Source organism: Anoplophora glabripennis, unplaced genomic scaffold, assembly GCF_000390285.2.
Source record: "Anoplophora glabripennis isolate ALB-LARVAE unplaced genomic scaffold, Agla_2.0 scaffold1337, whole genome shotgun sequence".
NCBI lineage: Eukaryota > Metazoa > Arthropoda > Insecta > Coleoptera > Cerambycidae > Anoplophora > Anoplophora glabripennis.
In genome coordinates this window covers 54,070-81,077 of record NW_019417458.1, presented here as the reverse complement: position 1 = coordinate 81,077, position 27,008 = coordinate 54,070, and the positions used below count along the sequence as shown (strand labels likewise).

Here is a 27,008-nt window from a genome sequence, read left to right as displayed (position 1 = left end):
GACAAAAACCTTTTCAAAAATATATTTACAATTTTACTAAATGCACGAGCACAAAAATTGAATAAATACAATACCAAAAATATGCTGGTGGGTTCATTTATACATAAAAATACCGAAGATGCAATCAAGTGAAAGTTGCATTTTTTCAACATATTGATGTTCTCCTTTGGGAATATATTTTTGTCTCACTGAAAATTTGCCTCAGTGTTCTAAAAGTGAAATGTGAATGTTTTTAGGATGCCTGGGGATGGTGCAACAAGAAAAAAATGGTTAGAGTTATTGGGATTCCAAGAATTTGCAGCATTGCCCATTCGGGCAGATATTTGCTCGGAACACTTTAATCAAACTGATTTTGATATCAAACCTTCGGGCAAAAGATATCTGAAAAAAGATGCATTACCTAGAGCAGGCCAGTCTACTCAACAAATGAGGTAGGTACTTTGCTTTTATCATTAAATAAATTATGAATAAGCCACTTTTGTCCTTTACAGGTGGATTTTGTGTTATTTAAGTACTTATTTAACTAGGCAAAGAATACAATTTGTTTATGTAACTGATGTTTATGACTGTGGGTGGTTACTGCATTTTCATTGCCTTGGTCAATATAAAGATACATAAGTTAAAAATTGGAAAACAGTAATTTGTAAATCGGGTCCTAGGAAGGAATAAATAAGAAAAACAATGGTTATGTTACTTTAAGAATAAAATATTATTTTATTTAAATATCAAATTAAGTACCTAACATTAATTAACATTACTTGAATTGTATTGTCAATGCATTTGGTTTACAACTAAAATATTTCATTCATGAAGTTCATCTGGAAATACTACACCTGTAAAAATAAAAAGGAAAGAAACCAAAACTTTATAGCAAAGATTATAATTGTAGTATCAAGGCAAGTATATGTAGTATTTATATTTCCCTTTTATTTTTAAAGGTGGTGTATTCCCACACGAATTTCATGAATTACATAGTTCCGCCACCAACAACTTATAGATAATCTTAACCAAAATATTTGTTTCAGTTCATCATCATCTTCTGCAGAGACACCATCACCAAAACGGTAAGTGTAAATTTTTGGAGATTACTCGGTCGAATTTTTGAGGGTAATTGCAAAGTGTACTTTCTATACAGATAACTAGGAGAGAAATATTCATGTGGGAGGTTAACATTTGAGTATATTAAATAGTAATTAGTTGTATATTAAATAGTTTGTTAACTGCTAATGCAAAAAATACACATTTTTAAAAATGTTATTCAAATTGTGTTTTCAGATTTAAAACAGATTTAGAGCCTGATCAGGAAGTAATCATTTACGATGATAATAAAGAAGACATTGACTTTTTAAAAGGGGAAACATCTAGCACATCTACTGCGTCTGAAACCCAAGATGAAATTATCAAGATGTTACCGGGAGTAGATACAGAAACTACTGCTGATACTGCTACTGGCCCTCAAACTAGTTGTAGAGGAATACTGTCTGTAGTTGTTCCAAAAGTACAACCATCTAAAAAGGATACCGTTTTGAAACAGAAGAAAAAAATTAAAATCTTACAACAGTCTGTTAGAAGACATTGGACATGGGTAAGGACCCTTCATTCTTTAATAGAAGTTTTAAAGAAGAAGGCAATGATCACGGACAATGCAGAGACAACTTTAATGGTAGGTATACATTTTCCATTTTTTAAGTTAACAGAATGTATATCGTTTATTTTTTTGAAATTGAACAGCTGATTGAAAATGATTCTGAGCAAAACTTTTTAGGATCATATTTTAAAGTTGCAGTGTTTTTCCAGTGGTCAGTGTAACATGATATTTAACTTTGCATTAGAATCTTATACCTAACCAAGGACATTTTACCTAACAAACTTGTATTTTTACAATTTCAAATGAATGACGGTAATTAATTAGTTAATTTTTAATTAATGACAGAAATTTCTTATAGTTACTATGTATGTATTCCGGCGTCACTTCCTGAAGCTACGGGAGAATTATTTGAAAAATTGCTGAAAGGTCCCAGTAAATAAAAATATAGTCTAGCCTTGAGATCTTTTGCGCTTACTTTAAACTTTTATTCGCCGAGAGCATATAATTTTGTGAGAGATTATTTTTTAATCGTTCCGTTCCACATCCGACCACAATTTCTAAATGGTATAAAACTGTTGATGGTGCACCTGGGTGGAGCAATGAGGCGTTGAATGTATTAAAAGTAAAAGTTAAAGAAGGACAAGAAAAAGGGTGTAAAATATTTTGTAATGCTGTCCTTGATGAAATGTCTATTCGTACGCAGATAGAATGGGACGGTAAAACATTTTTTGGATATGTTGACGTAGGCACAAATGTACATAGCGATTCCCTACCAGAAGCAAGAGGCACTGGTATTTATGCTTGTTTGTTTAAATGACTATTGGAAAATCCCAGTAGGATATTTTTTGTTAGATGGATTGAATGCCGAAGAAAAGGCAGCTTTAGTTATGAACGGTTTGGAATTTATAAACAGCAGTGGGGTAGAAGTAACATCTCTTACTTTTGACGGAGCTCCCACCAATTTTATCATGGCTTGTCAGTTAGGAGCAAATTTCAGGGATACTTCAACATTGACAAAATTTTTTTACATCCAGTTACTAAAGACAAAGTTTTTATATTTCCCGATCCTTGCCATATGATAAAGCTTATCAGGAATTGTTTTGGATCACAAAAAAATTTAGAGGACAGTAATGGTAAACAAATTAATTGGTTATTTATTGAAAATTAGGTTGATTATCAATATTCGCAAGAACTTCACGCATTAACTAAATTGAAACGTAGACATCTGTTATGGATGAAAGAGAAAATGAAAGTAAGACTCGCCACCCAGACCTTAAGTAAAAGTGTTTCTGATGCACTACTATATTTATGCCAAGACTGTAAACACCCATTATTTCAACATGCGGAAGCAACTGCACAGTTTGTAATAATTTTTAATGATCTTTTTGATATATTTAATTCAAAAACAAGATTAGTTAAATATGAGTATAAAAAACCACATCATTAAACACATATAAGCACTTTTTCAATATTTGAATACTATTAAAAATTACATTCATGGTATTAAGTTAAATAATGAGTTAATTATAAAATCTGCAAGGAAAACAGGATTTTTAGGGTTTTCGATATGTATCGAAAGTTTAAAAGGCTTATTTGAAGAACATGTTCAAGTAAAAATGAACATGAAAAATATATTAACATACAAATTATCACAGGATCATCTTGAGCTTTTTTTTTGGTGCCATATGTAGTCGAGGTGGCTTTAATAATAACCCTACTGCAGAACAGTTTGAAGCGGCTTTTAAAAGGTTAATAGTACATTCCCAGATAAAAGCTGGAGACACCGGTAATGCCATTAATTTAGATGCAACTTCGATACTGGTGTGCAGTAGTGTCAGCTCAAAGTTGACAACAAATGACGATAATATTGATTTGCAGAATTCCCTTGACAACATAAACTTTGAAAATAATATTAAATAGCAAATTTCTAACGAAAATTATTTAAATTCTGCTGCTTGGAATTTAACGGATTATGTCCAAGATGTAGTTTCATACATCTCTGGATTTGTTGTGAGACAACTAAAAAATATCTTAACATGTTTAAAATGTTTAAGTACAATTGAAAGTGATGTTTCATATTCCATCCTCTTGACGAGAAAGGAATATAAACAGTTAACAAGACCATCTCTGTTTGTAATCAGTGTTTGTAAGGCAGGTGAACACTATTTTCGATTTTTTAATAAAACTGCTGGCATATTTAATAAAAAAGTAAAGCAGTTGTTGCCAGTTCTAATTAATAATACATTGTCAAATCTACCTTGTACCGTATACAATGATTTTGGTGAACATTTCTATGATGAAGAGCCCCTTACAGGGCATGCTACAATGTTAATAAAGTTAATTTTGAAAAAATATTTTACCATTAGGATTCATCATGAGACGGTAAAAAAATTAGATAAAAAACTGATCGAGTTAGAAGTTGTCTAACAAAACAAATTCTTTTTAAAAATCAGTAACCATTGATCGTTATGTTAAATATAATAAGTATTTTTTTTGTGGAATCAAGTGTTTTTCTTATTCATATACTTTTATGCCCTTTGCATATATTCCATAAAAAAATTAACAATTTATTATATGTTAATTATGAATATTTTGTTATTAAATATATTCGTTACACTTACAGTTGGTATTAATTTTGTGGGAAACTTATTAATTGTATCGACAGTGGAAAAACCAGAATTATAATGGAATCTCTTTTTTATAAAAATACTGAGTAGCTGTTGAAATATATTGACTTAGGACTATAAAATATTTTATTTTGACCCTTCCAAAACATACCACATTGGAGATGTAATCCCAGCATCAGTTGGATGAAAATAAAGCCCTCTGCTTTCCCCTTGCCTAGCTTCACCCAACATATGAGATAGACAGTGACGTGCATAGTCCCCTTTATTTAAAGGTCCTTGGTCAAAACCGACTTGTGTCGACAAGTCGCTTCACAGTGACAACTGAAATTTATGCCGCAGCCGACCAGAGCAACAGTGTGTAACGCCGTTTGCTTGCACACGCATTCTTGAACTGGGCATATACATTTCTACCACCTGCATGTTTAGTTCGACCAGACTTGTATATGGGTATAGCTAAATAAATGTGGGAACAAGTTTTTCAAATATTTCAGTGCCTAGTTGCTGGGTCAGCGACCGAACCTGGTACCTGGTATCATCCTCTTGGTTCTTCAATTGATATCAGAAAGACTATTCCATTAATGCTTTCTTCAGTCCCAAAAAAAACTATATATTCCTATAAAGTTTAACACATTTTTTTTTATTGCAGAACATCAGTNCCCGGCACAGGTGCTGTAACAAAGATGCCGACGGCGTCTATGCTTAAGCCGGGGATTAGGTCGGTGATTAAAAGGAAAGAAAGGGATTCTTTCCTGGTAGCCTTAATAAAGGCAGGTAGAATTTGCTCCTTGCACTACACTTTCACAAAACACGTGTGCTCTGGTCGGCTGCCCGCTAGGAACTCGAGATTTGACACTGTCAATACTAGGAATGAATACAAATGTTCAGTCTGTTTCTATGTTCTTTATGGTTACCAAAAGGATAAAAAATATAACTGAGGTTAAGCCATACGACTAAATCTCAGAGTAATAAGTCTGAGGACTAAATAAATAAGACCCGTGAAAAGGATAGGACCAGTAAAATCATGAAAGTACGAGCGCCATCTCACGGTCATTTTGCAAAACACTGCCATGTTAGCAATAATTATGTATCGAAAACTGCAATACTAACTTGAACAGGAAAGTAATGTTGGTATTAGAACCTATAGAGTTCGCTGGAAAAATAAAAAATTTGACGATATGATATTACATATATTCTTTCGTGCTGAAGCTGAACAAACTGATTGCAATCGGTAACTAGCCAATTATAATACAACATATTTTAAATTCTTAATCATTATTGGTTCTTTACTGATTTCACTCACTTTGTTCAGTACGAAAGAATACGTGTATTGAAGATTAGGTCACAAAGGGGGTGTATTCTGTGCATTATGTTTGAGTTTGAGGTTACAATTTATTTCTACTTTTTGTTGTATTGTGTCTAATTAACTCGTAAGTTACCGCGCTAGTGCTTTTGATAATAATTGTTTTCTGTTTTAAACTAAAATTTAATGTAACACAAGAAGATAATTATAATTGTTGAATCGATCATCTGAATTGTCTTACTACTTTTGTTTGTTTTACTCTTTAATAGAAAATGTCTGGAAGGAACTCACATCACTGTTGTGCACCAAACTGCAAGAATATATATTATTTATACACCACAGATACTTCTTACAGAAATAAAAGCTTTTTCAGAGTTACTGCAGACAGGGAAATGATTTGGATAGAATCAGTTCGCAAATTATGTAAACCAGAATTTAACCTCGTCAACAAAAAATGTTTTTTTTGCGAAGACCACTTTGAATTAAAATGTTTTAAAAATAGTAAGAAGAATAGCCTCAATAAAAATGCAGTGCCGACAATATTTTGTGGATCAAATAGTATATCATCACACTTTGATTCTCTTAATAGTAACATTTACTTGAAAACTAGTCTAGAGTCAGTTAAACAGTTTGTTAGTGAAACATTAAAGAATGCCGAAATTAATAAATGCCAAACATCAATGTTAGATGGTTTTTCGGAACCACCATTTAAAAAACCAAAATACTCTTATTCCAAATTGTCATCTCTAAATACCAATCCTAGTACTAGTACTGTTATTGTTGACGATACCATGCTCGATGAAGTAAGTTCAAATACTGGTTGTGTAAGTACTTCACATAATACTTAATTTTGTCCAAACTTCACTTGTAAGTCGAATACTAGACAACAAAAAATGCTTTTAAAATCTCAATGTAAAAAGAGTGTCTCAACTTTCAGATGAAAATAAAAAGTTTTATTATTTAGACCGTAAACAAAAAAATCAGATTTTAAAATTAAAAACAAAATTTTTAAAGTTTAAAAATAATTTGTCCAATGTTTGTAATATCACTTATTCAAAGTTATTCACAGATTTATCTCAATGTCTTGATCCTATTGGTGTAAAATTTATTGAGTCGCAAATTACCAACTGCAAAAAGAGATGTTCTTTATATAACTCAGAAAGTAAAGCACTTGCTTTAGCTTTATAAACAGGGTCCTAGGTGCTATTAATTTTTACAAAAAATGTTTGTACTACTAAATTTTCCATAAGAAAATATTTAGGCCAAATACCATTTAGAAGTAGGAATTAATAAAAAACTTTTATGTAAATTATCAGAACGTGTAAAGAAAGTGTATTCAAGAGATCGGGTTTATTGTAACCAAGTAATCGGATATGTAGATCTTGGTTTCCTGGGTAGACAAAATGTGGTAGCATATCACGCTTTAGTGTTTTTGGTGCAAGGTATTGGTAAGCACTGGAAGCAATCTATTGCATATTATTTTACCAAGGATGTGGTAAAAACACAGTTATTTAAAAGTTTTGTTGATTGAAATAATATCAGCTTTACAATCTTGTGGATTGACAGTAATTTGTACAGTTTGTGATCAGGGCTCCACTAATAGATCAGCCAAGAGACAGTTAGGTTTAGAGTCACCAAATAAATCTACTTTTAATGTTGATGGAAATTTTTCCTATTTTTGATGTTCCTCATTTACTGAAAAAATACAGGAAATGCTTTATATAAATGTAACATACAATTTTCAGAGAATAAAACAGCTACATTTAATCATATAGTTCAACATTACGAAATAGACAAATCGAAACGCTTCCAAAGTTTACGAAAGTTAAATGACCATCATTTTGATCTCAGTCGTAGTAACATTAAAATAGTACAATGAAAGTTAAAATTGCAGCACAAACATTCAGTGCATCTGTAGCTCATGAGATTGAGTCAATGGTCAGTAATCCCAGTATCAGTATACCTGCTGAGGCTATTCATACAGCAGAAATTGTTAATATTAACGATCTTTTCAGCAGTTTAAATTCGCTGATAATTCAAGTGAATAAAAACAGTTCTTTAAAATCTTGCATTATTAAAAACGCACCACATGTGAAATTTTGGACTAACATGTTAAAAAAAAAATTAATTCTGGGAAATTTCAATCAGTTAATAATAAAATTAAAATCATCAGTCTTCCTGTTAAGTCTGGTTGGATTTTTACAATACAAAGTATTCAGAAAATTTGGAAAGCATGTTTGGAGAAACATGGCTTCACCTATTTAAGAACGGGATATTTAAATCAAGACCCTGTAGAAAATTTATTCAGTTTTGTTCGGCAGTGTGGTGGATTCAGTGATAATCCAACCTTTTCACAGTTTATTTCTGCCTTAAAATGTACTGTTAATAATTTAGTGAGTAACCAAAATAGAGGCTCGCATTGTGAAGAAGACGGGGTAACACTTTTAGAAAAACTTCAGAATTTTTTTGTGAATTATCTTGAGAGTGGTAATATTATATTATAATAATGAAAATGAAGAATTTCAAAATTTAATTACTCATATGGGTTACTCTAATTATGTTTTCCCAAACAGTTTCCTTAATTATTTTGTGGTGTATGGTTTCCGAGTGTGTCGTTTATCACATCAGCTACAGATGACATGCTCTGTTGCCGACAGAAGACACAGAATAAAATCCTCTTATTACTCATTTTGCTCATATGTAAATAAATAAAATATTTGTTTACTCATATAGTTTGATACCTATAGTGTATGTACCTATTTATACTTTAATTATAAATCTCTTTAAGAATTTGGAGGGGAAAGATAAATATTTTATATGTAAAGAATGAAATTTCTTGCCTCTTTCAAATTTAAATTGATATGGATGTTTACTGAGGATATTATTTTTATTCATATTCACGCCAGTAAAGTGTCTGGTTGATTTAAAAGAAGTTTATCAGAAAGAGAAGTAGACTGTTGTATGCTCATACATACTTTAAATTCTTTTAAATGCAGAGCAAAATTTTAAAAATAAATTTGCCGATTGAAGAGTTCTTTATATAAACAAAATGCTCATAAAAATGTTTCTGCACAAGAGAGTTCATCTTAGAATTAAATCTATTGCTTTTAATCTGCAGAAAAAGTTCTGTTTCTTACATTTAATATATTATTTCTGTGCATTTAAAATTACCATTGATGCTTTCTTCAGTCCTAAAAAAACTACATATATTTCTTTAAAGATTAACACATTTTTTTTTATTGCAGAACATCAGTGCTGCCAGCAACCCTGTTACATGCAGACTTTTTTTGAATTCACTTGGTACACATGGCGGGTTTTTAAAGGAATGCTTGAATGCACGGGAGAACTACAAAAGTGCTGATAATGAGTCTGTTATCAAATCTGAAGAGATTAAAATAAAACTGGAAGATGATCAGGATGTTCAAGAGAAATATGAAAGTGTTGAAATGCCGGTTTATATCAAATTTGAGGAAATTGAAATAAAGAGAGAAGATCATCGGGATGGGTAAGAAAGATTTATTAAATGTTATTACTACTTAGTACCTACGGCCTATGACTAGTTATTCTGTGCAAGAACAATCTTAGCGAATGTAATTCAATGCTGGGCGGGGTTTAGTCCACAGAGTAGTTGTTTCCTACAATATGATTAGTTAAAAACTTTGTTTTGACTGGTACAATACTGTCCTTACTTCCATAGTACTTACAAATTAGAAGGTCAGTAAGTACAAAACTGTGCTTTGTGCCCAGTAGCAGTGATCATTAAGATAGACACTTTGAAGTATATCTCACCCACACAAATTTTTTGATATAAATTGTTGCAATACCAATTAATTTTTATTATGTTTTGATAGCAGACATTTCGTTATCAGTAATATAGAAAATTTGAAATATGATTAGAAACATCTCATTTAACTGTTTTTTATTTTCTGTTATTCAGTTTCTCAAAACACTTATTTTAATTCCTGTTTATTTCATTGTGACCATTTTTAAATTTTTCAGTGTTCCTTCTTCGTATGACTTAGACGCTGAGACAATTGAAAGCAAGAAAAGACGCATTTCAGAAGATGTAGGAGTAATAAAAGAAGAATATAAATGTGAGACAGGATTTAACGAAAGCTACGCAATGTCCATGTTAATTGACAACAACCAGCTACCCAAATACGAAAAGTCTTGACTTCAGAAATGTGAACCGTCGATAGATGCATAATTGTAGCAATGTGATATCTGTAAACATAAAACTAAGCTTAAAGGGAATCCGAAGAGGCATCAGTTAACACACAAGGACCCTTCTGAAATCGAAATGTATAAGTGTAATACATGCACCTATGAAGCTAAAGATAAGAACACAAGGCGCCTTAAGAAATGCAAATGTACAAGTGTGATATGTGTAGTTATGAAACTAAAGGGAAGTGTCATCTGAAAGCACATCTGTTGGTTCACTATGATTCTACAGAGATCCAAGTGTACAAGTGTGGTCAGTGTAGTTATGAGACTCATTTTAAAGACTACTTAAACACACATCAATTAATACACAAAGATCCTTCAGAAATCCAAATGTACAAGTGTGATGTGGGTAGTTACGAAACTAAGTTTAAGAGTTACTTGCATCAGTTAATGCATAAAGACCCTTCTAAAATCCAAATGTACAAATGTGATACATGTGGTTATTATGAAGCTAAACGTAAGACAAATTTGAAGGCACATCAGTTAATCCACAAAGAAAAAACAAGTGTACAAATGTGATCTAACATTATGGAATTTCCGTCCATGTTTAAAATAAAATAAATATGTTCTTGATTTTTGTTTCTTTACGATGTCCTAAGATACCCTTTGGAATTCAGCTATTAGCGTTATAACCAGTCGGGGTGTAACTCTAAATTTTTTTAGGGGTAACAATAAGTGTTATCTAGAACGCGTTAGAAATTAAATATAAATCAAATACTGAGTCGAATTATATTTTGTTTTCTTAATTGCGCTTAAATTGTTGCGCATGTCGCACCCACCCGGAGTTGATCAGTGCGCTTATCAGTGTTGCTAGTTGTTACCTGTTTAAACTAACTGTATGAAGTTGACGGAGTACTGGGTGTATCTGTATCATTTTCCCCTTTGTCAAACGATAATTAAGTAGTAAAAACAAATTAAAAATCCACATCTGCGCTTGTATGTACTTATTGCGTGCGCTTGATGCTTACTCATTCCCTTTTCGTATTTTGTGTCTTGTATCACGCTTTCTGTCGCGAATATATCCTTAAATTCTAATATAAGGAAGATAGAACCTACCATAAAGTTTGCTTGATTGCGGAAACACATCGTGCACGTTCACAAGATGCTCAGGATTTATGGTTAATTTTCCTAATTAATTTTCTCGGAAACAGAAAAGAAGGAAAGCACTGATTTCAGAAACACCCTGTATAATTAATGTTGTATTTTCGATCGAAGAGTTCAACATTTAAATACAAAATACACATCATTCCGCCAATTATCTGTTATGAAGTTATTTTTGTATCGAGATCCGCATAAATCAATTCCCACTAGAGATCCGTATAATTTATACGTATGATGCGGATCTTGCCCACTAATACCCACCTCTATTGGATGAGTAGAACGTTTAGAATTTCTTATAAAAAGAAAAAGAATGCAACCAGCAAACTTGAGCAAAACATTTTGCAAACTGTGTCTAAGTACTGCGATACGCGATACAAATTGCCAAAAAATAGATGTTATAGGGCGTTCTAGAAATTGTTTTGCCGAATGTGGAAAGAGTAAGTTACGATACGAGTACATTTATTTTACATACATCGATTTTATGAGCTCAGCTATCATTTATATAAATTAATAACAAATATGTTTCAGAATTTGGAGGAAACGGATAAATGTTTTGTATGAAGTGTTCCCTGAATTTATTTGCCGCTTTTAATTTTAAGTTCATATGTACGGATACTGAGGATATTATTTTTCCTTATATCAACGCCTGTAAAATGTCACAGGTTGACTTAGAAGTTTTTCTATAGGAGAAGGGAAATATTCAAATGACCAATATATCGGAAGATCAGAGAATATGTCGATTATGTTTTAAATTGATAACATATGGATTTGTATCGTTAAATGAAGTAGATGTTTACATAATTGATACATATATACCACAAGTTGTAAGTATATTTGAAAATACTTCTCAGGAAACTACATGTATCTAAATACAATCATAAGTGAAATTATATATAAAAGTCTGATATATTTTTTATTTTAGACAACATTTTTATAACAGATCTGTTTATAACCTCAAATAATATTCTAATACAAATTTTAAAATTAAAATTTCAATTTTGACTTACTCTACATAGCGCTACCTCCAACCTTAACACATTTTTCCGCTAACTTAATAAATTTTTCATACACTTTGCCACAATACATGATGGGGAAGTATTAAAAGAGCGCATATTAGAAGGAATAAATGAATTAAATGTACCTCGAACTATTTGCAAAGCTACCTACATAGAGTAAAATAAAATTTGTATTAGGACATTATTTGAGGTTATAAACAAATTTGTTTTGTAAAAATGTCGTGTAAAATAATAAATAGTGGTACTTCTCTCTTGAGTATTTTCGTGTTTTTTTTTTAATTTATGAACACCCTGTATATGTAATCTAAGATATTTATATGACAGTCTCATTTTTTTCGAGAGGCAGAACATTTTATAAAGAGTGACATTTTTCATTAGTGAAAAACAAAAGAATTTCTGCCCTTGTCAACTCATCCGTGGATACACTGTATGTATTGGAATTAATTGTAACGGAGCACCTACACAACTATATTCACGAATTCAAAGCTGAACTTGTGTTTACATTTAGTAGTAGTTAGAAAAATAGTCGTAATATGAAAAGTATTTATCTCTAATTAAAAAAAAATAAATCAATAGATATTCTGCCAGAAATAGCACTAATATTTTTTTTATTGTAGAAAATCAGTGCTACCAGTCATCCTGTTATATGCGGGCTGTGTTTGGATTCGCTTCGTACTCGTTTTTTAAGAAACTGCCTAGATACACTTCAAAAATTTGAAAGTATTGATAAACGGTCTTACATTAAAACTGAAATTGAAATGAACCTAGATGATTGTCAGAATACGCAGGAAAAATATAACAGTGTTGATAAGCTTTTTTATATTAAATCTGAAGAGATTGACATCAAGGTAGAGGAAGCTAGTTGATAGAAAATTTTGTAATTTTAGAACTTCTGCTATACTGCTTACTTTTTTCATCGTTTAAAAGCGAGTTATTCTCGAAATAGTGAAAATATATAGTTTGAAAGAAACATCTGCCACATTTTGAGTTGTTTATTTAATTTAAAATTTTTCAGTGGTTCATCTTCATACGACTTAGATAATGAAGCAATTGGAAACAAGCACAGATATGCTTCTGAAGACATAGGAGAGATAAATAGTGAACATATACTTAATTTGAAAAGTATAATAAATGTAATTATGGAACAAAGCACATGCAACACGAAAATTCTACAAATATTCAAATATACACGTGTAATACATGTAGCTATTAAACTAACTATAAGTTTTATCTAAAACTGCATCAGTTACGGCACAAAGGCCTTTTAGAAGACCCATCAGAAATCAAAATGTACAAATGTGATACTTGTCCTTATGAAACTAAACAGAGGAGATATCTAAAAGATCATCAGTTAATCCATAAAGATCCTCCTATGGTCCAAATGTATTAATGTGATTCTTGCAATTTCGAAACTGAGTATATATATCTAAAAAGTCATCGGTTATGGCACAAAAGCCATTTGAAAACCCAAATGTACACATGTAATGCGTGTACTTATCAGACTAAACGTAAGTATAGTTTAAAGTGGCATCAAATACGACACAAAAGCCTTCTAAAAACCCTAATCTACACATGTGAGGTGTACTTAAAAAACTAAATATAAGTATCTTCTAACTAGGCATCTGTTAAGACAACACAATCTTTTGGAAATCCAAACGCGAAAAAATAAGGGTTACCTAAAAGTGCATCAATTATGGCGGAAAGACTTCAGAAACCCAAATGTACACCTGTAAAACATGTACTCATCAGACTAAACATAAGGGTTATCTAAAAAGGCATCGGTTGTGGCACAGACGCCATTTGAAAACTCAATTGTACACATGTGATGGGTGTACTTACAAAACTAAATTTAAGTATGTTCTAAATAGGCATTGGATAACACACTACAACCCTTTGGAAATCCAAATCTGGAAGTGTGATACGTGTAGTTTTGAAACTAGATATAAGAGAAATCTAAAAGAACGAGAAAGAAATCTTACTGCACAAAGATGGTCCAGACAGATGAATGTACAAGTGTGATGCTTGTACTTACGAAACTAAATTTAAGAGTCATCTAAAAATGCAACAGTTTTGGCACAAGGCCGTTTGGGAAAACCAAATGCACAGGTCTGATATATGTAGTTATGAAACTGACTAAGAGTCACGTAAATTTGCATCAATTAATGCATAAAGATAGATGCTGTTATAAAACTAAGCGTAAGAGGTAGATTAGTTAATACACAAAATTGTTTCGTAAATTTATTAATTTTATATTGTGATAAAATCGCTAGAACAAGATTAATGAATGGTCGCTGCTATATTTTAATATATATTTTATTCTTAGCTCTTGTGTTTTTATTTTATTGTAAGGCTATTAAGCCAATTCATTTTTTTAAAATCCTATGTGCAGTCAAACAATTAATGTTCTTTGAATCAAAATATAGGTAAGTATGTAAAAAATACCTAACCTCGTAAGATTTTTAATAGTTTCATTTAATAATACGATGTTGAGATATATCATTTACAATTTTATTTTGAGTAATTGTTGATTACTAACTATACTTAAGATATTACTGGTGTAATGCAGTACTAGTAAGGGAATGTAATATAACATAGGGCTGCCACTTTTTTTTCATTTTAAAACGTGATACGCTAAATGCAGTGTGTAGGTCTTTTGCATGCAAATGAAAAAAAATTTTAAACGAAAACAGTATAAATATCTACCAAATTAAAGGCAATTCAATATTATTTAATGCGAAATAAAACCAAATGACAAACAAAATTTCAACATAAAACAATCACTCTGTCAAATCTTTGAAAATAATAAAGTACTAAAAAGGTCAAGGTACTATTAAATGGCTAATTATTATTACATTTCTCACTTTATATTATAAGCTTGCAATTCTGTGTTACACATGGCTTACAAAAACTCGTGAAATATTTTTTACCAATGAGCCTGATTCATCGGAACGACATAAAGATTTTTTTGTGAGGTTAGGAAAACAAAATAGTGTCCACAAATTTATTTATTTGAAAAGAATGTATTGATTTACAGAATAAGAATATAAATCTACTCGAAGGTATCTATATTGAAGTGTAGATTTTGTTAGCGTATGTCAATAATGTCTAAAAATTAGTCGAGTATTTGGAAATAATTTTCGTATTTGGTCAGCATTTGAACAAAATTCATTCAGGAAAACGAAAATTGGGTAGCAGAACAAAGAATCAAAGGGAAAAGATGTAATTAGATTAGGGGAACACGGAAATATCAGAAATTAGTAATAGTAATAAATCATTTAAATAGCAAAAGATTAAAGGCCATAATTTAAGTAAGAAGAAGAAGAAGAAGAAAACCGCGGGGTAGTTGGGTAGTTTTACTAGTTTTAAATGAGGTTATGATTACACTGATTGTTTAAAGCGTTTGAAATTTCCGATCTAAGTATAAAAAAATGCACTCAGAAAACTTGAAAAGAACATTTTGCTCACTGTGTCTAAATATTACAAGCGATACAAATTGCAATGTAACAGGAGAAGTAAGAGACGTCATAGAAGTTGTTTTTCCGAATGTGGTAAGATCAGACTAAGATTATCTTCATGTCTATTGTGCAGTTTATTTTCATATCTTTAATTTGTTTCAGTATTTGAAGGATATATATAAACATCCAATATGTAACACGTGTTCTGTCAAATTGTTTGCTGCTTTTAATTTTAAATCGGCATGTATGAAAACTGAGAATATTATTTTTCCACATATTAATGCTAGTAAAGCATCAGTGATTGATCTAATTGACGTTTATCTAAAGGAGAATGGAAATATTCAGTTGATCAAAATAACAGAAGATCAGAAAATTTGTCGCTTATGTTTACAATTGATAACATATGGATTTGTGTCATTAAATGAAGTAGATGTTGACATAGTTGATACTGTTATACCACAAGTTGTAAGTATATTTGAAATTACTTTTCAGGAAACTATACGTCGAAATACAATTTACACAAAATACTTTAAAAGTCGATAAATGTCACACCTACTTTTTATTTATCACGAAATTGAAATTTGTAAGTATAATAATAGGAAATTAAATTATTTTATTGGAAACTTCAAAATTATGAAACTTTAAATAACATTAAATTTATATTGCTAATTCTGGCATATCTTACTAAGATGCTCGTGCCGACGATTAATACATTGTATTTAATTGCAATGAAACTCCAAGGCAAATATCTTATTCTATTCATGAATTCTAAGCTGAAATTGTTGACGGTTACAGTTGCTAGAAGACTAGTTGTAATATGCAAACTGTTTCTCTTTTGTTTTTAAAAAAATAAGTACTCTAATAAGTAAGTCGGAAATAACACTAATATTTTTTTTTATTATAGAACATCAGTGCTACAAGCCATCCTGTTATATGCGGACTGTGTTTTGATTTGCTTTATACTCATGGCAGTTTTTTAAGGAAGTGTCTAGATTCAGGGGAAAAATATAAAATTATTGTTAAACAATCTTACATTAAAACTGAAGAAATTGAAATAAACCTAGAAGACAATTGTCAGAATGTACAGAATGTTGATAAGCCTTTTTATATTAAATCTGAAGAGATTGAAATCAAGGTAGAGGAAGATAATGAGAATAGGTAAGTAAATTAAATTTTGTAATTTTAGAACTTGTTACACTACTGCTTAGTCTTTCCATTGCTTAAAAGCAAGGTATACAAAATAATGAAAATATAAAGTTTAATAGAAATATCTGTCACATTTTAAGTTGTTTATTTCGCTTTCATTTTTTCAGTAGTTCATCTTCGTACCACATAAATAATGAAACAATTGAAAACAAGCAGATATATGTTTCTGAAGGCATAGGCGAGATAAATAGTGAAAATGTACTTAAATATGAAATAGGATTTAATGAAAACTTTACATCATCGATGTCGGTTCATAACAATCAAATGTGCAATGGCGAAAAGTCTGAATTTCAAAACCACGATAAATGTAAATATGTAACTAAGCACACGCAACACGAGAATCCTTCAAAAATCCAAATATACACGTGCAATACATGTAGTTATCAGACTAAACATAAGGGTGATCTAAAACTGCATCAGTTAGGGCACAAAGGCCAAATGTACACATGTGACACGTGTATGTACGAAACTAAATATAAGAGTAATCTCAAAAGGCATCAATTACTGCACAATAACCCTTTGGAAATCCAAATGTGGAAGTGTGATATGTGTAGTTTTGAATCTAGATATAAGAAAAATCTAAAAGAGCATCTTTTACTGCACAAAGATGTTTCAGACTGCCGACTGTACAAGTGTGATACTTGCAATTTTGATACTAAGCATAAGGGGTATCTAAAAATACATCAGTTAAGGCACAAAGACCCTTCCGAGATCCAAATGTACAAGTGTGATGTGTGTGATTATACTACTAAATATAGGAACAGTCTAAAAGTGCATCAGTTACAGCACAAAGACCCTTCAGAAATACAAATGTTCAAGTGTGATACTTGTAGTTATCAGACTAAACATAAGGATTATCTAAAACTGCATCAGTTACGGCACAAAGATCTTTTGAAAACCCAAATGTACACATGTGAAGGGTGTACTTACAAAACTAAATATAAGTATGTTCTAAATAGACATCGGTTAATGCACCACAACCCTTTGAAAATCCAAATGTGGAAGTGTGATATGTGTAGTTATGAAACTAAATATAAGAGAAATTTAAAAGTGCATCTCTCACTGCACAAAGACATCCGAATGTACAAATGCGATGCTTGTATTTATGAAACTAAATGTAAAAGTCATCTAAAAGTGCATCAGTTACAGCACAAGAGCATTTTGGAAAATGAAATACACAAGTGTGACACATGTAGTTATGAAACTGATTGTAAGAGCCGCTTAAATTGGCATCAGTTAATACACAAAGACTCATCAGAAATCAAAATGTACAAATGTGATACTTGTCCTTATGAAGCTAAACAGAGGAGATATCTAAAAGATCATCAGTTAGTTCACAAGGATCCTTCAAGAGTCCAAATGTACAAGTGTGATAGGTGCAGTTATGAAACTAAGCGTAAGGCGTATCTAAAAGTACATCAGTTAATACACAAAGACCTTTCGTAAATTCGTTAAGTTTATATTATGATAAATTTGTTATAACAAGAACAATAAATGGTCACTACTAAATTTTAATAACTTATTTTATTTTAATACGTTTTATTCTTAGCTCTTGTGTTTTTACTTTACTTTAAAAACAGTATGCTCTGTAGGCTGCTAGGGTGAATACCACGCCGCCAATATTTTTCTACGTCGGATGTCAAATGCGGTTAATTTTAAGAAGGTGATGCAGGAGTCTCCTTGGAATTCGATCTTAACAAATGTCATATGGATTGTACACTGAATGCAGGGCTCTCGCATGCTAATAAAATAATCTTTTAAACTTAATATCTATGAAAAATAGAAATAAATGACAAACAAAATTTCGACTTAATCAGCCTCTGTGTCAAAACTTTGGAAAAAATAAAAGTACAACAACGGTCAAAGTACTAGTAAAAGTACTAGTAAATGTCCAATCGCCATTATCAGCTATTATTATATTTCACACTTTTCGATTGCCGTTATATGGCAACCAAGGCAGATCTTAGTTCAAGCATTGACCGAAATATGAAATATTGCACCTATTTAGGTAACTTGTTTCTGTGGTTACAGATATGTAACTTCACTTTTACCATTAACCTCAACCTTAAAAATTACTATGATCAGCCACAAACAATTGTTTTTTATATAAAATGATATACACATCAGTTATTAAGGATAATACCTAGGTTTTTTGTATTTAATCACAAAATTATAAAAATATTTATTATAAGTACATTAAAAAAATTTGCAATTTGCACTTTTAAGAAATATTTTACATTTACAGTTAAAATCATTAATTGGATAGACATAAAGCAATGTGAAATAGGATTTAACAAGTGTTTATATCAAAATCTCTAAAATCATAAAATTTCTGTACTTCTGTACTATCAAACAGGTATAAATAAATTACCTCTAATTCTCAACCTGAAGCATAATCGAAAAAAAACCCAAACATAATTATGTGTCCAAGTGTCAGTGCTTCAAAGGCTTTTTAAGTTGCATCAATCACACAAATTTACATCGTTGACCTTCCACCGGAACATTTCGAACTTACGATGGCAGAGGATTGGAACCCTTTCACAAGCCCAGGATACTACAATCCCTCCAATCCTATTATGAGTGTCTACGAACCAGCTTATGGTGCTCAGAGGAGATGAGGCAAATGGGTCATCTGTACTGAGAAGTAGCCGAAATGAGTCAAATCGAGTTCTGGCGCCCAACGTGGGGCCACAACCGAGCACTGACAACCTACATCTGATACCGCGACATGCCATACAACGTAGAGCCTTGTTGCTAGATGAAAACTCGACCTATTGGATTCCACAACAATACTTGTAAGTAAATTTGTAACTATATAAACATACAGAAAATTTACAATTCGTTTACAATGCGATACACGTATCTTATAGAAACTCATGAAATTGTATTTTTTTACGACTGAGCCTGATGTCATCGGAACGAAATAAAAGATTTTTTGTGAGGCTAGGAAAAGACAAAATAGTGTCAACAAATTTATAATTTCCGGAATCTTCTGGAACATGTGCTGGAGTCCATCTAAAAAAGAGTAGATTGTGTTAGCGTGTGTATGTGAATAATGTCTGGAAATGACTCGAGTATTTGGAAATAAGTTTCGTATTTGATCAGCATTCGAACAAAATTCAATCGAGAAAACAAAATGGGTAGCAGTACGAAGATCAAAGGGAAAAAATTTTATTAGGGAAATACCAGATGTACTGTAAGGTTTATCTATCTCCCAAGGAAAATTAATAATAGTAATAAATAGTTCAAATAAAGCCTGGCTAAATATACAATAGTGTGAAGGTGAGGGAACAATTTAAGGGCGAAGAAGAAGAAACGGCGGTGTAAGGTGTAAATTTAAATGAGGTTATGATTACACTGTTAGAGCATTTAATATTTCCTTTCCGTTCAGAGTATAAAAATGCAGCCAGAAAACTTGAAAAGAACATTTTGCTCACTGTGTCTAAATACTATAAGCGATATAAATTGCGATGTATCAGGAGAAGTTCTAAAAGACGTACTGGAAGCTGTTTTTCCGAATGTGGTAAGATCAGATTGATTATTTTCATGTCTGTTGCGCAATTTATTTTCATATCTTTAATTGGTTTCAGTATTTGAAGGATATAGATAAACATCCAATATGTAACACGTGTTCCGTAAAATTGTTTGCTGCGTTTAATTTTAAGTCTGCATGTATGAATACTGAGAATATTATTTTTTCTCATATTAATACTAATAATACATCAGTAATTGATCTAAAAGAAGTTTATCGAAAGGAGAATGGAAATATTCAATTAATCAATATATCAGAAGATCAAAGATTTTGTCGGTTATGTATGCAGTTGGTAACATATGGATTTGTGTCAGTAAATAAAGTGGACGTTGACATAATCCATACATATCTACCACAAGTTGTAAGTAGATATATCAAAATATATATTAAAAAATTAAACAAATTAAATTCTACATGTATATAAACGTAAATTGCTTAGAAAGTCAGTGAAGTTTGTGATCTCACATGACAAGAAAATTGCAAGTCTGTTACTTCGCAAACGCTTTTTTGAATGCATGATATTTTGGAAGCTTCATAATCAGAAACTTTCATTCAATTTGTCAGTGCCAACAACGGTCCACAGCAGCGGCTAGTCTCTTAAGAGTAAATCTAATGTGCAAACCGTTTTTCTGTAGTTAAAAACAATAGATAGTCCGTTGCGGATATTTAGTAAAATTTTTTATTGTAGATCTTTGGCGCTACCAGCCATCCTGTTATATGTGGATCATGTTTTGATTCGCTTCGTACCCATGGTGCTTTTTTAAAGAACTGCCTTAATGCACTTAAAAAATTTAAAAACATTGATAAACAGAGCCACATTAAAACTGATGACATTTCAATAAAACTGGAAGAAGATTGTCAGGATGCACAGGAGAAACATGAAAACATTGACATTCAGTCTTATATTAAATCTGAAGAGATTGAAATAAAGATAGAGAAATATGATCTAGATGGGTAAGGATGTACCGTTGTTTTTTGACTAGATATTTTTCCTAACTGATAGTATAGCCTTGAGTGAGTACTTATAATAGTCCTTACTACCCGGCTCTAAATGTAGCAATTACAAGTTCTAGATTGTACTTATCCCCAGTATGGGCCATGTACCTTGTAGAAATGAATTAATATGTCCTCAAATTAATCTATTTGTCTATTACGTACATATTTAAACGTACGGTGATCTTTATTCCGTGGAACCAACAAGAGTATATTTCTTAACAAGTATGTACTCGATAAGAAAAGGAATGTAAAGAAATCGTTAATTGTTAGACTAATATTTTCCCAATATATTTCAAAAATATAACATTTGCTGCTTTTGGAATATATATAATAAATAATTCAAATTATATGTGTAATAATAGGTGGGGAGGTGAAACCATGTTTTTACTAGTTTAAGTATTTTTAAGTAAGTTTAAGTACTTACATTATTGCTTAACATTGATTGGTGTATTTCATTTTAAACAAATTTAATTGTTTCAGCAATCCACCTTCATTCGATTTAGATAATGAAACAGTTGAAAACAAGAGATCCATTTGTGAAAATATAGAGGAAATAAAGTTTGAATGTATATATAAATACGAAACGGGATTAAACGAAAATTGTAATGAAGAAATACCCAGAAGCAAAAAGCCTAGATTTCAGAATTGTGAGCCTTCATTAGATACATCATTGCACCAATGTGATAAATGTAAAGTTAAGCTTAAAACTAATCTGAAACGGCATCAGTTAATACATAAAAGCTTTTCAGAAGTCAAGACGTACAAGTGTGATATATGTAGTTATGAAACTAAATATAAGAATCATTTAAAAGAACATCAGTTATGGCACAAAGACCCTTCAGAAATCCAAATGTACAAATGTGAAACTTGTACTTACGAAACCAAATATAAGAAAGCTCTAAAAGTTCATCAAATATTACACAAAGACCCTTTAGAAATCCAAATGTACAAATGTGATATTTGTACTTACGAGACTAAATATAAGGGATACATAAAAGAGCATCAGTTAAAACACAAAAACCCTTCAGAAGTCCAAATGTACAAGTGTGATGCCTGTAGTTTTGAAACTAAACGTAAGAGTCATGTCAAAAGGCATCAGTTGTTGCACAGAAATCCTTCAGAAATCCACATGTACAAATGCGATATTTGTACTTATGAAAGTAGATATAAAGAAGATCTAACAGCACATCAGTTAATACATAAAGACCATTCAGAAATTAAAATGTACAAATGTGATACTTGTCCTTATGAAGCTAAACAGAGGAGATATCTAAAAGATCATCAGTTAGTTCACAAAGATCCTTCNTTTAATTTTAAGTCTGCATGTATGAATACTGAGAATATTATTTTTTCTCATATTAATACTAATAAAACATCAGTAATTGATCTAAAAGAAGTTTATCGAAAGGAGAATGGAAATATTCAATTAATCAATATATCAGAAGATCAAAGATTTTGTCGGTTATGTATGCAGTTGGTAACATATGGATTTGTGTCAGTAAATAATGTGGACGTTGACATAATCGATACATATCTACCACAAGTTGTACGTATATATATCGAAATATATATTAAAAAATTAAACAAATTGAATTCTACATGTATATAAATGTAAATTGCTTATAAGTCAGTGAAGTTTGTGATCTCACATGACAAGAAAATTGCAAGTCTATGACTTCGCACACTTTTGTATGCATGATATCTTGGAAGCTTCATAATCAGAAACTTTCATTCAATTTGTCAGTGCCAACAACGGCCCACAGCAGCAGCCAGTCTCTTAAGAGTAAATCTAATGTGCAAACTGTTTTTCTGTAGTTAAAAACAATAGATAGCCCGTTGCGGATATTTAGTAAAAATTTTTATTGTAGATCTTTGGCGCTACCAGCAATCCTGTTATATGTGGATCGTGTTTTGATTCGCTTCGTACCCATGGCGCTTTTTTAAAGAACTGCCTTGATGCACTTAAAAAATTTAAAAGCATTGATAAACAGAGCCACATTAAAACTGATGACATTTCAATAAAACTGGAAGAAGATTGTCAGGATACACATGAGAAACATGAAAACATTGACATTCAGTCTTATTTTAAATCTGAAGAGATTGAAATAAAGATAGAGAAATATGATCTAGATGGGTAAGGATGTANTCTTGTTCGAAAACAAGATCTTCGTCAGGGGAGTCTGGTTCCAATGGATTGGGAAATAAAATCACCAATGCGGGAATTAATTCAAATTGGAGAAATTCAAGATATCTCTGTCCAGTTAAATACTGCTCAAAAATATATGGGCCTATTACTCTTACTTTTTCTCTTACTATTCCACACCACACATTTAATGTTTCAGGGTGCTGATTATGAGCCTCCCTCATCCAGTGCGGGTTCTCTGTCGCCCAGTACCAACAATTTTGTCTATTAATAATACTATTTAGGGAAAATGTAGCTTCATCGGAAAAAATAATGTTCCTTACTAAATTAATATTTCGATTACACAAATTTTGCATGTGTTCACAAAATTCGTTTCGTCTGTCGAAATCGTCTTCAGATAACTCTTGTACTGGAATAACTTTGTATAGATGATATTTGTGCCTTTGAAGTATTCCATGAACAGCACATTTCGACAAGAGTAAATTAGCAGCAATGCGTGACAAGGAAATATGTGGATATTCTTCCACAGAAAGTAAAACTTCTACTTGGTCATTTTCTTCTCTATCAGGACGACCAGACTTAGGCAAGTCTCTAACATGATCAAATTCTCTAAATTTTGCTTTAATTCTACTGACTACCATTTGAGAAATAAGAGGACGATTATGATGGATTTCATTAAATAACTAAGCTGCTTCTGCTTGAGTCCCCGTTTTATCACCAAACCCAACCAAGCAGTATATTTCAAATTTTTCTCGTTCAGTTAACTTTGACATTCTTAAAAAACACATTCAAGAGTTTAAACACTACTAATGAAAGGACAAGAATTAAAAAAAAACAAACATACAAACATCAGAAAAAAGTTACACAGAAATTTTCAAAACGTGGAAATCCGATCGCCTTGGATATTGTCAAGTAGAGAATAGAGCACATTTTGAACATTTAATTTAAAGGATGTTAATTGTTTGCATTTAAAGTTATTTATTTATCGTTCTCAATAAATTTCTTATGTAACCCAATAATATTTTTAGTGTTTTAAACTTAAAAAATTATTCTCATTCAGAATCTGAAGAGAAAAGTTGGGGTTGCCATTTAAAAAAATTGTCACTGAGGTCACAACTTCTTCAATAATGTCAGAAAAGCCCCGGAAACCATATCAGAACATGGTATTTAATTAAAGTCTCCCAACGTGTCTCGGCGATTTTGTAAAAAATAAATTCCTTAAATTTTAATTTANCATATTTAAACATACAGTGATCTTTATTCCGTGGAACCATAATATTTCTTAACGAGTAATTACTTGATAAGAAAAGAAATGTAAAGAAACCGTTAATTGTTAGACTAATATATTCCCAATATAATTGAAAAATATAACATTTGCTGCTTTTATATATAATCGAAATATAGAAAGATTAATAAAGTATTCAATATTAAATGTGTAGTAATAGGTGGGCAGGCGAAAACGCCCTTTTAAATACTAGTTTATGTATTTTATTCAAATTCAATGAATATTGTAAATTTAAAATTTGAATGAGCATTTGTGAAATAAACCTGTTTTAATTTTTCTTATTGTCTTACATTATTGCTTAATTGGTGTATTTAATTTTATACAAATTTAATTGTTTCAGCAATCCACCTTCATACGATTTAGATAATGAAACAGTTGAAAACAAGAGATCCATTTGTGAAAATATAGAGGAAATTAAGTGTGAATGTATATATAAATATGAAACGGGATTAAACGAAAATTGTTATGAAGAAGTACCCAAAAGCAAAAAGCCTAGATTTCAGAATTGTGAGCTTTTATTAGATACACCATTGTACCAATGTGATAAATGTAAAGTTAAGCTTAAAACGAATCTGAAACGGCATCAGTTAATACATAAAAGCTTTTCAGAAGTCAAAACGTACAAGTGTGGTACGTGTAGTTATGAAACTAAATATAAGAATCATTTAAAAGATCATCAGTTATGGCACAAAGACTCTTCAGAAATCCAAATGTACAAATGTGAAACTTGTACTTACGAAACTAAATATAAGAAAGCTCTAAAAGTTCATCAAATATTACACAAAGACCCTTTAGAAATCCAAATGTACAAATGTGATATTTGTACTTACGAGACTAAATATAAGGGATACATAAAAGAGCATCAGTTAACACACAAAAACCCTTCAGAAGTCCAAATGTACAAGTGTGATGCCTGTAGTTTTGAAGCTAAACGTAAGAATCATCTCAAAAGGCATCGGTTGTTGCACAGAAATCCTTCAGAAATCCACATGTACAAATGTGATATTTGCACTTATGAAAGTAGATATAAAGAAGATCTAACAGTACATCAGTTAAAACATAAAGACCATTCAGAAATCCAAATGTATAAATGTGATACTTGTATTTACGAAACTAAATACAAAAGTTGTCTGAAAAAGCACCAGTTAATGCACAAGGACTCTTCGGAAATCCAAATGTACAAATGTGATACTTGTGATTATGAAAGCAAATATAAGAAAGGTCTAAAAATTCATCAATTATCTCACAAAGATTCTTCAGAAATCCAAATGTACAAATGTGATAATTGTTCTTATGAAACTAAATTTAAGAATCATCTAAACGTACATCAGTTAACACACAAAGACCCTTCAGAAATCCAAATGTACAAATGTGATATATGTGCTTATAAAAGTAAATATAAGAAAGGTCTAAAAGTCCATCAATTATCACACAAAGACCCATCGGAAATCCACATGTACAAGTGTGATAGTTGTGTTTATGAAACTAAATATAAAGGTATTCTAAAATATCATCAGTTAATACACAAAGACAATTTGGAAGTTCAGATATACAAGTGTGATATTTGTACATTTGGAACTAAGTTTAAAAGAAATCTAAAATCGCATCAATTAAAACACAAAGATTCTTCAGAAATCCAAATGTACAAATGTGAGGTTTGCACCTACGAAACTAAATATAAAAATGGTTTAAATAAGCATCAGTTGATACACAAAGATAGTTTGGAAGTACAGATCTACAAGTGTGATAGATGTACTTATGAAACCAGGCGTAAAAATAATCTCAAAAATCATCAGTTGTCTAAGCATAAAAATCAAGACTCAATTGTTCAATTGTAATATGTGCAGTTTTTAAACTAAATATATAAGGGCTTTTTAAAGAAATATTTAAATAATGTGATAATGTTATACTTATATTTGTCTATGTTACTATTATTATTATTATAAATACGTTAGATATTATGTGTACCTACAGTGTAGATAGGGAAATAAAGCATATTTGTAGAAATTTTCAATTATGTGTATGTTTATATTATTTCATATTATTTATTTCTATTTTTGTAATCACAAAGATTTTACTGGGGTGAAATAATACAANCTTTTAATTCAACTTAATATCCATGAAAAATTGAAATAAATAAACAAAATTTTGACTTATTCAGACCCTGTGTCAAAACTTTGGAAAAAATAAAAGTACAACAACAATGGTCAAAGTACTAGTAAATGTCCAATCGCCATTATCAGCTATTATTATATTTGACACTTTTCGATTGCCGTTATATGGCAACCAAGGCAGGTCTTAGTTCAAGCGTTGACTGACGTATTGCACCTATTTATCTCCAAAATTAATTATCTAATTAATCCAAAAATCTCCAAAATTTGTTACTTACAGAGATTTCTCGGATTTTAATCATGTTGAATTTAAATTCGACTTGGCATTCATTAATTGGAATTATTTGTATTCATTAAGTTCTGTAGATGAAATGTTAGAATTTTGGAACCACAGTTTACTGTCTGTTTTTAACATTCATGCTCC

At 31.0% G+C, this 27,008-nt stretch overlaps 3 protein-coding genes across 3 annotated transcripts; all 3 read left to right on the top strand.

The window, feature by feature from the left end:
- The first annotated feature begins 285 nt into the window (after positions 1-285).
- LOC108914503 lies at positions 286-2,667 on the top strand. The gene is made up of 5 exons (XM_023456321.1): positions 286-431; positions 1,026-1,064; positions 1,276-1,663; positions 2,292-2,379; positions 2,441-2,667. Exons 1-5 carry the CDS (start codon positions 427-429, stop codon positions 2,665-2,667), a joined length of 747 nt encoding a protein of 248 aa, XP_023312089.1. The 5' UTR covers positions 286-426.
- Positions 2,668-15,284: 12,617 nt separating this feature from the next.
- Positions 15,285-18,019, top strand: LOC108914502 (zinc finger protein 600-like). Its single transcript, XM_018720322.1, has 4 exons — positions 15,285-15,404; positions 15,474-15,776; positions 16,216-16,469; positions 16,625-18,019. Exons 1-4 carry the CDS (start codon positions 15,285-15,287, stop codon positions 17,961-17,963), a joined length of 2,016 nt encoding a protein of 671 aa, XP_018575838.1. The 3' UTR covers positions 17,964-18,019.
- A 1,878-nt stretch (positions 18,020-19,897) lies between these two features.
- On the top strand, positions 19,898-26,452 carry LOC108914501 (zinc finger protein 99-like). Its single transcript, XM_023456320.1, has 6 exons — positions 19,898-20,040; positions 20,108-20,410; positions 20,738-21,003; positions 21,526-22,591; positions 22,914-23,179; positions 24,814-26,452. The coding sequence occupies exons 1-6, from the start codon at positions 19,918-19,920 to the stop codon at positions 26,309-26,311; spliced, it is 3,522 nt and encodes a 1,173-aa protein (XP_023312088.1). The 5' UTR covers positions 19,898-19,917; the 3' UTR covers positions 26,312-26,452.
- Positions 26,453-27,008: the final 556 nt, after the last annotated feature.

Excerpts from the sequence above, each read along its gene's own strand:
- LOC108914503 (XM_023456321.1), top strand. Across the intron at positions 1,065-1,275 it reads GAGACACCATCACCAAAACG|ATTTAAAACAGATTTAGAGC; the intron begins GTAAGTGTAAAT and ends TTGTGTTTTCAG. Across the intron at positions 1,664-2,291 it reads ATGCAGAGACAACTTTAATG|ATAGAATGGGACGGTAAAAC; the intron begins GTAGGTATACAT and ends ATTCGTACGCAG.
- LOC108914502 (XM_018720322.1), top strand. The coding sequence starts at position 15,285 with ATGCACTCAGAAAACTTGAAAAGAACATTTTGCTCACTGTGTCTAAAT. Across the intron at positions 15,405-15,473 it reads AAGTTGTTTTTCCGAATGTG|TATTTGAAGGATATATATAA; the intron begins GTAAGATCAGAC and ends AATTTGTTTCAG. Across the intron at positions 16,470-16,624 it reads GAGGAAGATAATGAGAATAG|TAGTTCATCTTCGTACCACA; the intron begins GTAAGTAAATTA and ends TCATTTTTTCAG.